This window comes from Labrus mixtus, chromosome 13 (genome assembly GCF_963584025.1).
Source record: "Labrus mixtus chromosome 13, fLabMix1.1, whole genome shotgun sequence".
Lineage (NCBI taxonomy): Eukaryota > Metazoa > Chordata > Actinopteri > Labriformes > Labridae > Labrus > Labrus mixtus.
In genome coordinates, this window is record NC_083624.1 from 21,796,081 (window position 1) to 21,811,634 (window position 15,554).

Genomic DNA, 15,554 nt, shown 5'->3' on the forward strand with positions numbered 1-15,554 from the left:
TCAAGGAGCTCTCAGGCTGAAGGATGACCACTTGCTTTTCATCTCACTGTGAAGTTAATGAAACACCCTGAGAGAGAAAGAATAATAAAGAGGAAGCTGGAAAGAAAAGAAGAGGAGAGAGAGCAAAAAAAAAAGAAAGAGCTGAAAAATAGCAAGAGAGAAAAGGAAGGAGAGATAAAGCAAAGAGGAAAACTAAGCGGAGAGATTCCATTGGTGTTTAGTCTCCCCCGTCAGGCCTTCCTTGGCTTCACCTCATTCATCAGAATGTAGTCCAAGCTCTCTATAGGCCCAACCATAACAGGAAAAGTGCAGTCGAGTGCGGCTAAACACAAAGAGGCTAAGAGAAACTTAACATTTCACCTCAGTTTACCGACGAGTTTAAAAGCTCGACTGAAATTCTATGTAGATTTAATGATGTGCTGACATGTAGAAAGGTTCCATGATAGATTTTTACACCACAGGAAGACAAGATCTGGAACTACAATTAGTGATTATGTTTGATAAGACTGTACTTAGTTGAAGACATAGAGGAGGAAATAGAGGAAATAAAGCCCCATAGTCTGCTTGAGCTTTAGGTATTAATGGTTGAACTATGTCTTTTCGCCAGGATTGATAGCAGCACAAGTCAGGGTTGTTTCTACATATGTGCCTCTTTAAGAAATGTACTGTTTCGACTTCTGGCTATGTACATTTTTTTTAAATCTAAATCTGTCTGATATCTAAGCCATCTAATAGAAAACTAAATTGGTTGGAGCCAATGTAAACAGAGCAGTCTAAAATGTCTACACTGGATGACATCTATCCTGCCTCATTTCTTCAAGAGCTTCTCCATTTATTTAGGAAATCATTGTAACATTTTTGAGCCACACTTTATCTTTCCATGAAAGTAAGCTACTATAGCAAAATTGTTTTCCACCCGTACATTTTTGATTTAGCGTTGTTAAGCATGTACCTAAAGAGGAGACGTCTGAGCTGCAGAGTCCCTATTCATCAAGCTATGACAGTGGAAAGTAAAGTAAATCAACTGTGGCATGTGGAAGCCCTCTTTTAGCTTACTGTTTGGGTGTGCTGCTGAAGGACTGCAAAAGTATGCAGTGCTTCTTAAACACATTACCTGAAAACCAAACTATTATATTTGTCTTACTCCTTCAGTAATGTTTCTGCGTTACATAACCAAGTGGTTTTTGGAGCCTAAACCTAACCAAACTGCTTCCTATAGACAACGTTGAGCACATATTTATTTAGTTGTGAATTCAAAACAATAAAATGTCAAATCATTCTCAGAAAGCTTGAATGAAAATGTCTAACCAGGAGACACTTACTTATGTGGGTAAATTCACTTGGTGATCATCAAGTACAAAACTGATAAAAGTGGGTTATCTAAAGGTTGTATTCTCTAAGTTCTCTAAAACGAAGCTGCCACACAACATGGATGTGAGAATGTACGGATATTAAAAGTGGACCTATTCTAAAGCAACTGAGAGAGAGTATGCTGCACTCTGCTTCTTTATGGAGGTCCTAAGTTGGCCACACGCTAACACATACAGGGTATACAATCAAACCCAGGTGTGTGTGTGTATGCAAATTTATGTTTGTGTCAATGGGCCGGAGCTCTATCCTATTCCAGAGAGCATACTATATAACTCTGACTTGAGCAGTCTGTTGAGTCTCTGCCAAAGTAAACAAGACCTCCACTACGATGTGAGGATCCCTATCTAGAATCCATTACATGGACCCTCCTCGTTTTTTTTCCATTCCTAAGTATAACATCATCACAATGATCTTCTCCGTTCTTGAATCACCTCCCCCAGGGTAATTAGCTGAGTCTTATTTTGTGTTCTTAAATTAACAAGGAGGGAGAGAGAGAGGGGGGGGAAATAAATGACTTATATCTCAGCAGTATATGTCACCTCCAGATCTAGAGAAACATTTGCTGGAAGAGACACACATTCTATTCCAAGCAAAGGCAATAGTTTAACCTTCATTACATTTACTTTTGGCAAAAGCTCTTCCACCAGCAGAGTCAAAGTGGGACGCTGTTTGTACATCTCCCAGGGTAAATAAAAGACTAAAAGGCACTGTTGTGTTTCACTCTAAGGGACGTAACCCCCCCTCAGCCTGTCCTCTAATTGATATATAACAACACCAGGACCCAACACCAGTCCTGTTGACCGCTGACCCCGACCCCTGATGGCCACAGTGGGGGCACAGTTTGGTGTGATCTTGCCCCTGGTTCCTCTGATCTGTGCTGTAGGTGAAGCAGCTAAAGGGACAGTAAAATGGAGGGTGGTAACTTGACCCGCTCAGGACATTATAACGACGGCAACAGGCACGACTCAGAGTCACCAAGTCAGCACACCAGTTCACCCACTTCAAAGACATGCAGGTCAACGGGAGTTAATGGGCCAGTTAATGGGCCAGTATAGAGTAACAATGCATGTATACCAAGCTGTATTTTTAGGACTCAAGATTGGGGTGAGCTCACTCTTTTATAGCAATAATAAAAAATGTCTTCATTGTTTTGACAGAGTCAGTGAGGAGGTTTGGTAACAATCTGATGATCTTTATTTTCTGTATTGTTTGGCTCTGATTTATTGAAGACCCTCTGTAATGCAATTAGCTCTGGAAAGGAGTGATGGTTAAATCTAAGTTGTGACAATATTTACTTTAGTAATATAATCAAGGTTGCAAGAAGCATTAAAACGCAACATAAAATGTAATTTAGATATTGCATTTCAGTTTTTTCTTGATAGTTTTTCTTAAAAACAATTCTTTTTGTCTTGTTTTTTGGGATATAAATTTCAAGACTTTTGAATAATAAAAGTCATGGTAGAGACATATAATTCTTGTTCACGTCTACAGCAGGAAAAGAGTTCATCTTTAACACTGGATCATCCATAACAAGTGCGTATAGCCCCTTCACGCTTTGGGCTCCAGAGGGGCCAGAAGGGTCACAGACACGACAACTGCAGCATATCAGTCAAAGGACATTTCATCAGCTGCTCTTACCGAATAGAAACCTGAATACACACTTCCCACCTTCTTCCTCCTTCCCCCTGTTTTTCAACTGCCCCCAGCCTTGCCCTGCTAATCCCTGTTTATGCTTTGCTCAAGGACACATCAGCAGCATTTGCTGAGTGATGCTGGGAAGCATTAATTCCAATTAACCATGTCTGCAGTATACCGAAAATACTTAAGGGTGTAATAAGTACATGACCTTTTAGTCTGTAATGAATGGCTTTTTAATTATACTAATATGTTGGGTGTTTTGTTGTGTAGCGGGGTTTTATGGTACATGGGGGATGTATTTCTTGTTCTTAGAGGTGTATTTGTGGTAATTTTGTAAATGCTCTCATGCTTAATATTTGTTGCATAACATCTGCAATAAAACACTTAAGACTTCCTTCACTCAGGTCCCTCGCCTTGCCCTGCTAATCCTCGTTTATGGATGGGCTTTTCTGTGTACTCTCTCACTCTCTCTCTCTCTCACTCTCTCTCTCTCTCTCTCTCTCTCTCTCTCTCTCTCTCTCTCTTTCTGAGGGGTGGGGGAGGCATTTTCTGCTGGTCAGGCTGATTTCGCAGATGGGGTGGCAGTTGTGCATGGTGGGCTTTAAGAGCCCTTTGGCGACTAAAGAAGTTGAAACAGCAGTCTGTTCTCTGAGAGGGAAAACAAATAGATGATGACTGTAGTGGAGGACAGAGTCTGAAATATAAAAACCAATGCCATTATACTGTGTCGGCCCCCACTCTCTCTTTCCAGACCTGAGAATTAGAACGTGGGAATTGAATGTCAGTGTACTTGAATATTCCTGATAGTATTTCTATATGACTGCTTTCTTCTTTAGATGTCAAGCTACCTTATCACAATGCTAATTAAACTATTGTTCCTAGCTTTGTTTACATAGACCCATGGAGGGCATTGAACCAAAACGTACTGTATGTACAAATATTTTATCATATTCATCATCATAATAATAATAATTATAATGATAATATATAATCCTTCAAAGTTAGTCTATATATAAATATTGAAGAATTTGATCCAATCGATTTAATGCAAAAGTCAAAAAGCATCAGTCTTGGCAAAAACAGTGATGGAGTTGTGTCCCCAGTTGGTTCCTATATGGAAAATGGGCTTCACTTGGTATGTGTCCATTAATTCTATTTTGTATGCACAGTCAGTGTCTGGGGTTTTGGTTTGTTGCTGAAGAATGCTTTCAAAGCACGCAAGAATGTAATCTTTAACACTCTTTAGTCTTGTGAAGGGCTAAGCCCCCTGGACACTGCTCAGCAATCAGCCTGCCTCCCAGACAGATAACAGTATATCTGGATCACACGCACTCTCACACAAACATACACACACACACACACACACACACACACACACACACACACACACACAGTTGTCAGTCTGGTCTGTGAGTCCGGAGTGACCGTCCTGGGGAGGCTAAGCTCTTAATTTGTTGTGACCAGAGCACGTTGTGTCTCAGTAGGCCGATAGTTGCAGCCCCTCCATCAATGTGAATGCGTGTGTTTGTCTTTGTGTGTGTGTGTGTGTGTGTGTGTGTGTGTGTGTGTGTGTGTGTGTGTGTTTGAGGGCTTCGTGCCACTGCCACATTATGAGAAATCATTTGTGAGCAGCAGTCTCCCTGGGCAGGCTGCTTATCGGAGTGCAGTCAGTGGATGACGTGAGTAATTACAGATGATTCACCTTGAGGACTTGATCATCAGCAATATCTCTCTCTCTGCTTCTCTCCCCTCCTTTTCCTGCCCTTCCCTTACTCCTCCTATCTGTCTTTCATCCCCTTTCTTTCTCTCTCTTTATCCCTTTTGTGTTTCTTCCTCTACCTCTTCCCTTCCCCCCGTCCGTCCGTCTTCATCCTCTCCTATCCACTCTCTCTCTCTCTCTCTCTCTCTCTCTCTCTCTCTCTCTCTCTCTCTCTCTATTCATTCCTAGCTAAGAATGACATTGGCTTCTTTGTTGCTGCATTTTTTTACAACACGTACAATCACTCGCTTCTCTTCTGAACTCGTTCAAAGTAAATAAGATGAAATAAAGCAGAGATGACTGCCTGCACTGCTGAAGCTCTGTGTCACATTCCAGAGTCCGGTGCTGGATCAGGTCCTGGACATATCGGTCCACATTTTCCTACTTACTGACACGTGAATAACTTCTATCAACACAATATCAATCTTTTTTGCTCAATTACGCAAATACGAATTGTTCTGTGGCCTGCGATTGTCCTTGAAGTGAATACATTCTAAACTGCCTACAGTTTTTCCTTGGGGTCACTCAGTCCTTCATTGTGGTTCACCCTCCTGAAGAAACCCTGAACGTTTGGACAGAGCCAGCACTGTATACGGCCGAAGGAAACAAGGTTTGGCAGCTCCACGGAACAAATGACTGGATTACCTTAAGCCACTGCCAAGGAGTAATTCTAACACTTAATAAAGGAAAAAAAAAAAAGGAAGTGAGGTGTGTGTGTGAGAGTATGTGTGTGTGTGTGTGTGTGTTGTGTGTCACTGGGCCAACCCTTAGGCTCAGTAGTCTAACTAGTTAGACAAATAAACACTGAACAAGAGCCCACTGCAGGGACTCTGGTAGCAGAGAGAGACTGAATGAGGCTGCAGACATCGTTTTACCAAAGTCTGGGACCATGTTGCCGTATTTGTTTTTTCTTTGTTACAAAAGCTGTAAAGTTTAAATAAAGTAGGATATGTTTTAAAAAGTAGAAAATCTGCAGCAAAAAAAAGCCAAAACAATTATTTTAAAGAATAGGTTTATGAAGTTACTGAATTTGTCTTGAATAAAAGTAACTCAGCATGTGCCAACTTTAATGAGAGTTTCATATTTATTTGTTTATGTATTACCGTAATGTGCACCCCTACAGACATGAAGATGGGTGTTAAAGGGCTAGTAATGCATGTGCATGTGCATAACAGTATGTGCAACAGACAGAATGAAGTGGAGAATATTTACAGTTAAAAACAAATGGATAATGGAATTACTGTACAATGTTTACAAGCAAAATAAATCAAAGTCTATCTCCTTTGTTGGTGTGATATTTATTCAAAAAGGGGAGGCTTATCATAATTTTTTGTGTGGATGCTTATGTGCCTAAAACCTTAAAATCCCTTAATGCCTTAATCTTTTGTTAAACACCCCGACACACACACACGCAGTTCAATTTTCTGTAAGCATCTTGACCATATGGCAGGATCTGAATACTTAACCTCTAACCTGCGTGATGAAGAATGGACATAAAACGTCTAAAGAAAAGTGGGTTAATCTGCACTTGGCTCAATGAGACAACATGATAGTGTGAACCCCCAGGAGTTTGAAAATCCTGACGTCATGTGGTGCAGGGGGGGGGGGGGGGGGGGCTGTTAATCCTACATCCATGTTCATGTTGGGGGATCTGACTTCCAGATGTAAGCATATACACACATGATGTGGATAAAAATGGAGATAAGAGGATACTCACCCCATGCGATGGGTAGGAAATCCATCCTAACTCCCCTTGGCTTGCTTTAGAGTCTAACAGGTTAACTGTGATGAGAAAGAGAGAGAGAGAGAGAGAACAAAGAGAACATGAGTGTCTAGTCCTTGTTAGCCCCAATTAGCTCTCATATAATCCCACAGGAGGGATCACTAGCAGCGATCATGACTTTATTTTCTCAGCTGCCACACGCACACACACAAACACACACAAACACACACACACACTCTCTACATGTGTTATAAGCTAACCAACAGCAAGAGCCGCCCTTTCTTGCCTTTCTGCTCTGTGTGAAACCAGATGTTGGCTGGGCAAACTGGCTAAAGCACAGAAATTCCGAAAAGATTTTGGACTAACATAGATCTATCATTTCAAATACCAGAAGATGTATTTCATTTCCACGTCTCCTGTTTTTAGACCCAACTGACCCCACAGTGTGCATAGCCACACATACAGCCATGGTTATTGGGCTGTCACCAGGTAGAACTGCATCAAATCCAAAAATCAGATCCAATCAGCAGATTCAGAGGTGGTCGGAGATACAATTGGCCACACTGAAACAAAATATAAATCCAGTTATAATGAATGGAAATGCAATTTCATGTCGGTTTTCCTTCCATGAAGTCTTTCATGTCAAACAGAAACCCAGACGCAGAGAGAGGAAGCCATGTCGATGGAATATGACAGAGAACAACTAAGACAGGGACCTTCATTAACGTGACACTCGACACTTTTGGTCGGGGAAAGAAGATATCAGGCAAAAGAAGCAGCTGTGTCAGTACTCAATGTTTTCCACAGAGCAATCCAAATGACCAAAGGGGGAATTCTACCTCTAATGCCGATCTGCATGCATGGGGCAAAATGAGGAGTACACAGTAAAAAGTGGAAGGGACTTAAAGAAATTCAGCCATATCCTTAGCCCCTTTTGTTGGCAATATTAACTCTGTTATAAAGTATCTCAACCACAGAAACATGAGGTTTGTATATTCTTTATGACGTGGAGGAAACACTATGAGCTGTAGATGCCCCATGTCCATACTGTAGAAATACATTGACTGTGTTAAGACACCATATGGGTTTAGGGTCTGTCAGTAGAATAAACATACAATTTAATACTAAAATTATAAAAATCCAATAAAACTTTGTAGAAATCCATGGCAGCAAGTTGACAATATGCATTGAAATTTAGAAATTTGTTTTGTTTGTTTTATTCCCTTAAATTTCAAATACTCAAAAGAAGCTTTATATCAACTGAATTACAGTCTGCAGTAGAGTGAGTGAGGACTGAAGATGGTGATACAATAATGACTTACAAGACTTTAATTTTTGCACATTTTAAGGGAGATGTTCCCTTTTTGTTTCTCTTAAGTTCAAAACCTCTTTACTGACATAAAATGCTTTATGAAGCATGCCATTGTGATCATCCTTTGGAATTACTTGAATCTAGTTAAAATGAACGGCTTGTGCCATGTTTTTACTGATTTGACTGATTGATTATTTGGAGAAAAAAACCCACAAATGTACATGTTTCTTCTAAAAATTTGAATTAAATGACATGAAAAAGAGGATAAAGATTTTATGAATACAAAATAGAAGAATTAAGTACAAATAATTATTTCCTTTAAGTTTGAACTGGAAACTGACTCAGCCTCTTTTTCTTCCTGCTGAGAGCAAATCAGTCTACAGTTCAACACACACACACACACACGCACACCAGTGTAAACTACACACACCCTCTTGCCCAAGCGAGAGCACACAACAAAGTGAAGCAGCAGTGCAGTCAGGCCCTGCAGCTGAAACTCTATTCACTGTGAAAATATAAGGAAAACAATCTCTCGGTATTCTCCCATTCAAAGCTTCAATAAGCAGAGTGTACACATCTTTGAGGATTGTCAAAGGGAGTGTTTGTGGGTCAGGGTGGACTGCTGTGGCACTGTGGAAATTATTTTAGTCATGCCAAATTAACCCCCCCACAAGCAGCATAAACAAACTTTGCAGTAAAAAGGGATTCCGCTGCTCCGTGGACTAATTGCTATTTCACACTGGAATAAAAGTTGAGATGGAGATGATCATTTTTTTCTCCGGCCAGTCTGACAACTATCAGCCATAATGCTGAGAAGAAAAAAAAATGAGCCAGGCTGGGAAGTGGAGAAAGAAAAACACACAAAGCCAGACTTATTATAAAATTTCCAGTTTCAAAAAGCTTCTAACTGGAGGCTCACCTGAGCCGTGGCCATGCTAAGCCACTCGGCCAGATGAGTGGCAGTCGACACATTCCTATTAGAGTCTAATGAAGCTATCTGTTCATGTCAGATAATAGCAGCTCAGCATCCAGGGCCATTGCTTCCAATTTACATTTCTCAACGAGCCGAGCCCACCACTCAAATTGAGCCGAGCGGGGGAATTTGAGAGCAGAAAATTAGACGACTCTTATAACGCGGGAGGAAAAAGCCCCCTCCAGCTGCACTTGGCTAGAGAAATCAGCACCCACACATGCACACAAAGGCACACAAATACACACTTGAAAATGCATGCATAAACACAAAACACGGTGCAGTTATTAAAAACACAAAATCACACCAGAAGATGCATCCTAATTCAAGAAACTAGGGAAGTAAACACAACATTGAAATGCATGCAGATCTATTAAAATGTTCCAACATTAAAGCATTGACCAACACAAATATGCACACATCTACATACACTGTAGCCTAGCATACAGTCTTTAAGATGCCGACCAAAACATGAGCACAGTCTCGCGCATGCGTACTCCAGCAGGCACAAAATAAGAGCATACACAAACTTGAGCTGACAGTCTTTCTTACTCTCGCTCTCGCCAGCTCTCTCTCACTCTCCTACACACACACACACACACACACACACACACACACACACACACAGAGTCAGTTAGCAATCTAGCGCCAGCCAAGCATATAGCCCCTGCCCCATCAGGGAGTGCCTCTAAACGGGAACTCAGAGTATTAATAGCAAACTGAGCCAGCCTGTCTGGGAGGGAGCAAAACATCACTGAGGTAGAAACAGGTGAATCAATGTTTGATACATATGTAGGCCCCCCATCAACACCCACATACTAGAATATACCCTGATAAAATGGAAGAGGAATCACCTTGCCACAGGCAACCATACAACTGTGTATGTTCAGGATTTACTGATGGATATTCATTGATTTTTCCTTCAGACCATAAATGCATATGCACCGTCGCAAATAGACCACTCGTCATATAACATTAGTTCCCTTTTTTTCCTCTTGCAATGACCTAGTATCGCTTGGCATAGCACATGTTGAAATATTTACATGAAATGTTGGAGCAAAGATCTGCAGGGTGCCCGTTTTGATGTCTATGCTCTCATAGTTTTAACACCATTATGACTGTCTAGCTCAAACTTTAATTCAATAGTCTAGCTATTCCAGTCAAATTTGATGAAGGAAGCCGTTTCCCAGCAGATGCATGTGGAAATGTAATCCTCAGACATAATTAAAATGTTGGAGGAGTGGAAGGAGAAGCTGTCAGTCAGAGACGCTGAGCTAGAATCAACACATGGCTCCGTCAGCAGAGTGGAGACCCTCCCATCTGGACTGAGTCGCTCAATTCTTCAGGATAGAGGAGAATAGAATAGAGATGTTGTGTGTATGCATGTGTTCCTGTAATATCTAGCATCTGACTGAGCACAGAGTTGAGAGGGCATTGGCTCTACAGCCCAGCTCCGTGCATGTGAAGGTTGGCAGGCCGCAGTGCAGGCAAAGCAAGGCGACTTGTGTTTGTGTTAAAGGGTGAAGTGTTCACCTCCCATTATGAATTATTCAAGTGCAGAGTTGCTCTGTCTGATGTTGCTGCTGCCTGCCCAGCCCCTCTGCCCCCATTCCCCTTTCTTTCTTTCTTTCTTTCTTTCTGTCTGTCTGTCTTTCTACTTTTACACCACATGCCTTATACACACATGGTCTTAAACACTCACATAATGGCAGACAGCACTTCTGCACACATTCTGTATAATTTTATATCTCTTCAGACACACCCACACACTTAAAGACACACACGTTTCTCTTTACTATGAAGCTGAAAAGACGTGTGAAAATAAGGATGCATCCATGTATCCAGCTCAATGTTTGATCAACTCACACGTACGACCTGCAAAATATATGAAGTGGATTTATTATAAAAGGAGAGGTTATGTGTAAGCATATTTCTAGTACCACCTCTGAGAGGTACCATCGCTCACAAACGCCCATCCGTCCCAGCGGGACTGCTGCACCGGCCTCTCCGGGCCAAGCCTCCCCACCACCGGCTAAAAATACCCGAGGCCTCCCGACGCCCCTCAGCAGGCCAATATCTCAGCACGCAACCACGCAAACAGACGTGCACCGCTCACATGAAGAAAAACCCCTCTCTTTTTTTTGTTTCTTCATTTATTAAAATAATATCCACTGGTTCATCATGACTATAATGAACTGACGGACTTTATTTGGATTTTTCCTCAACTTCCCCCTTTAAGTTTTATTCAAGGGGATTAGAGGCATATACGAAAGAAAGGGGCACTGTGTCAGCTGGGTCAGAAGATTGAAGAATTATTACCTTCTAGCCTACATGAAATAGCCTATAGCTTAACTACGTTCCTGTTTCATTGAAATGGGAATGATAAATATAATGGCGTATTTTTTTTCCCTTCATCTCGTCCCAAGCGGAGTTTGTGGATTTATTCTGTAGCCTCATTCAAGCGGTAAAGGCTACACATCAATTCTGTTTGCTGACTGCGGTTTTTAATTACTTCCTAATTTACTGATAAAACCTTAAAGCAGGCTATCGAATAATTTACACCTGCTGCGTTTATGACCATGGATTTTGAAGTGTCCACCCTTTATTCTCTTATTCTGTGCTGCGCGCTCGTTGGATTAGAACAGCAGTATGTGAGCATGGACATAAAAGTCAGAATAACTTTATCCTTCCCTCATGTGAAAGTAGCCGGAATTGGTTAAAAACACACGGGGGAAGACAGGTTAGTGATTAATTAAATACACAGTTGTAAAAAAAATAAAAAATAAAAAAAAAGCTAGGCTATCCTGGTGTGTTTATTTACGAATCACTACGGTAATCAGTCCCAAATGTGGAGCTTTGCGATAGACAAAGTTACATTGATTTTACTGTTGAAGAAAAGGGGCTCTGCTTCTCATCATGAGTGAGCTCATGTTGGTCTGCTTTGTTGTTTCACGCTCATGATGCTTAAAAAACAACACTGTGGCTCCTGTTTCTGTGGAGGAATAGCTGTAAAGCAGGGCGACGTATACGCAACAGAAAAAAAAATCTGTAGCCTATCAAAGTGGTCTTTTTCTATCTTGGTAAAGGTAAAAAAAAATGTCTGTATAGATTTCTCTGTAATATACAGACGGAGCGGCTCGATACTGACACTCTCTGGTGAATTTAACTCACGGAGGTGTTCCTTATTTCCAAAATGATGCTTTCCTAAAAAAAAAAAAAAATCGGTCAGGTGTTCTCTCTCTCTCTCTCTCTCTCTCTCTCACACACATACACACACACACACACACACGCAAACTCTCTCACTCACACACTCACACACACACACACACACACACACACACACACACACACACACACACACACACACACACACACACACACCACTTCAGATTACCATATTATATCTGAATACTAATATTTTTTGGGGGAAATTCTGCGGAGGTTGCTGTTGTTTATTTTAATAAATATAGGCTATGAAATCATTAAAGTTAGCAATAAGAAAATTCAAGTTTCTTACGACTAATGCAGATTCACAGGACATAGCCTATAAGTAGCCTTTATAGATCCTAACTAACATCTTTGTGATTTTTTTGTTGTTGCAACTTTCCCAAATTTCCAATCAGTCCACTGATGCATTCATGTAGGCTATTAAAAAAAAATCACAAATAAAAAGTTTGGATCCCCTGCTCTGAATTAACACCAAAGCAGGGCACTGCGTTGTTTGCCTGACGAGACAAGGCGCGCAGAAAGACAACGCACAAATAAACTTTTCTACAGGGTCAGAAGCCTGGGGACAACACATGATTTCGTTTAAATGCAAGTTTACGGTTTTAACTACTAAAAGATCTTATGTTGACGTAGTGACCATGAAGTTAAACTAAATGTAGCCTAACTTTTAGTCTGCTTCGGTTATTTGTCATTTCAGTTTTGGGGTGACCCCATCATTGTAAAAAAAAAAAAAAAATCATTTTATCTTTGTAAGGACTATGTGAGTGTTCTTAGAAACTTTGTTTGACTTCGCATGAAGACCCAAACTTTCCAAACTCACCCTACAACGTCAGCACACACGATCCTTACTTTCTGACACTTCTGGAGGCTACGTGTGCTGCAGAAAGGTCAGGAACACGTTTCTGCGTCTTACATTTTCCACCTGTGTGACTCCAGACATTTAATGACTGAAGTGTAAATAACAACCACCAAAGGCTCAGTCAGAATATTTGATTTGTATTGTGCTTTTGAATCACTCCCTCACTCAACTGTTTCTTACTTCGGTATAAGGGAAGTGTCGGAGTGAATATGCATCTTTTTATTCATTTGTTCGTTTTGTATTTATTTATCTATCTATTTTACAGGAAATAACTGAAATCGTTGTCACTGTCCCTTTATACAGTGTGACCCAAATCTACTCCCAAAAGTATTGTCCCCCTCTGCGTGCATAACCTTTACACAACTCGGGACGCGCGTGCCTCTCCTTTTTACCCTGACCCTGCTGCAAAACACTTCAGCCGTGCCAAAAGAAGCTCTAGAGCAGTGGCACTGGTTTTGTTCATTTAAGACATTTGAGCAAAATGTGCAAGTTGTGTTAAGGAAGGAGACTGTTTCACTTGTTTCCAGGGCAGCTCCACGTGTTCGGAGACGCGACTCTGCAGAAAGTAGACCGCTCTGTCCTGATCTGCGGGGGTTCCAAATGCTGCCCCATGTTCGTTTTAACCAAAGAAATAAAGGGCATTAGCACTGGGGAGAGGTAGATCAAGCCGTCTGCACATTCGTCATTTTTGCTCGATTAATGAAGGTCGGATTTAAATATTATCCTCAACAGAGTCGTTATGGCTTCGTTTAATGGACAGTCTATCCACGCAGCAGCCTAAAAGTCCACTGCTTTGGATCTATTCAGGTCAGAACCATAAAAAAACACACATCCGCGTTTTTTGCGCACTATGTGCGTTGGAGCTCATCTTCTATTTATTGCCTTTAAATCGGTGTGTCTGCCAGCTTCAGTGGGGCGTCTACCCCGACTGGATCCTTAGATAAAACAGAACAACGTGAACCTGTGATGGAAACACAGACAGCGGAGTTTCTTTACATCACATTATCCCGTAATAACTCCACAATGAGCGCTTTGGAAGCTGTCTCGCATTTTAACCCAATTCAAACAACTATTTACCCCCGTGCGCAAGACGATCCGAAATGAGACTGCCATGTCTGCTTTGTTTGGATCTTTTGAAGTTTATTCTGGAATTACAGTCTGTAAGTGGTAGTATCCCGGCTCCACATGGTCTTCAGTCTCATGTCCACTCTTTAAATCGCCTTGTTATTGTTATCGCTCTTATTTGGACAGTTGCGAGTCCGCGATGTGTCCAACACGCGCGCGCCCAACACATAAACACACATGTTTAGCAGACAGAGAGTTGCCTTACCTTCATTCGGGGGGTAGATGACGGGAAACGCAGGAATAACGCAGGACAATAAAAGAGGTAAAATGAAAAGAAGTGATCGCGGATTGCAATCCATGGCGGCGGATCAGAGGTACATAACTCCATGAAGCCACTGACTGATCTGAGAGCGTCTCCTCTTCTCTCAGCTTTCTCTCCTCTCTCTCGCTCCGGCTCCCTCCGGCTGGAGCATTTTTCCGCTGGGTCCTACAGAGTCTGACAGACAGCAAAACACAGCGTGCAAGTTCACCACAGGTCACTCCAGGCACTTGAACACGGACGTCTTCTTGATTTGAGTGGCAAACAGATACAGTCAAATCAAATCTGTGAATCCGTTCACTCAAATGTAGAGCCGAGACTATAAAAGAAATATTAGATAAACTGTATTTGTGAGAAAATAAGGGCAACAGCTCATGTTTCAGTGACCCATTACTGCAATAACTGAATCACATCACACACAAAATACTTCACTTGCTGTATTCCTCTGCTTTATTCTCCAATCAAGGAGACTATAATAAAGTTGGTTTTATTCTGAAGAGGAAATATGTTCTTTTGAATCCCATAAGTGTAACACAAAGGCAACTTTGGCCAAGTTATAGTTAAAGCAGCTCGCTCTATGATCTTCACGTCATCTTTTTATTCAACAAGAGCGCTGATAAAATGTGCACAAATATTAAGAATCACAAAAAAGGAACTCAAATAAGGAATCACTTTGACATGACTGTGGGTCACTTGATAAGAACCTGATGGTTTGTAATAAAACAGCAAAAACAGCGATTTTCAGTCAAACAAGGAACATCTTGGTTTATTATTTACTCTTATTGTCCACGTTCTTTACGTTAATGTTTCATTTTCAAATGTAAAGACTGTGCAGGATGAGTGTGTTCTTAACCTTTAGAACCAACAGAACCCATTTATTGATTTCTTTCCTGCACTCATTCAAAACAATTGTCTTTCACATGACTCTAGTGTGTATGCTTTACTCACATAAATAACATAGACTGACCTATCATAAATGTCTGTTTGTACTGTTCATGTGACAATGTTCACTGACTGACTAAGGTTTAACTCATCATTGTTATCAGGGAGACATCATGTGCTTGTGTTTGCATCTACTGTGCATTTCTGTGTGAGGGCCATTAGAGGCCCCTGACACCACCATACATGATCGGCAGTGAAAGGCTGGGTGGCAGAGTAACGTCAGGGCCCTCGCTGAGACACCAGCTGTTGCGGTGGGGGGTTGAGCCGGAGGTTGAGAAGGCATCTGACGAATGGGGAAAGTTTGAGGACTCGGCTCACACAAACCAATGATTCACTGTCATTTATAGAAATGGTTTCAAAATAAAATA

General features: G+C 41.2%; 1 protein-coding gene across 4 annotated transcripts in view; it reads right to left on the reverse strand.

Annotated features, from left to right (window-relative positions):
* epha3 (eph receptor A3) overlaps positions 1-14,350 on the reverse strand; it is a 98,510-nt gene extending 84,160 nt beyond the window's left edge. For all 4 annotated transcript variants that reach the window (XM_061054164.1, XM_061054163.1, XM_061054166.1 and 1 more), the window contains exons 1-2: positions 14,191-14,350; positions 6,486-6,550 (exon numbers count right to left, since the gene is read on the reverse strand). In XM_061054164.1, coding sequence (XP_060910147.1) covers positions 6,486-6,550; positions 14,191-14,284 — 159 coding nt within the window. In that variant the 5' untranslated portion in view covers positions 14,285-14,350. The remainder of the gene's footprint in view (positions 1-6,485; positions 6,551-14,190) is intronic.
* Between the last annotated feature and the right edge of the window lie 1,204 nt (positions 14,351-15,554).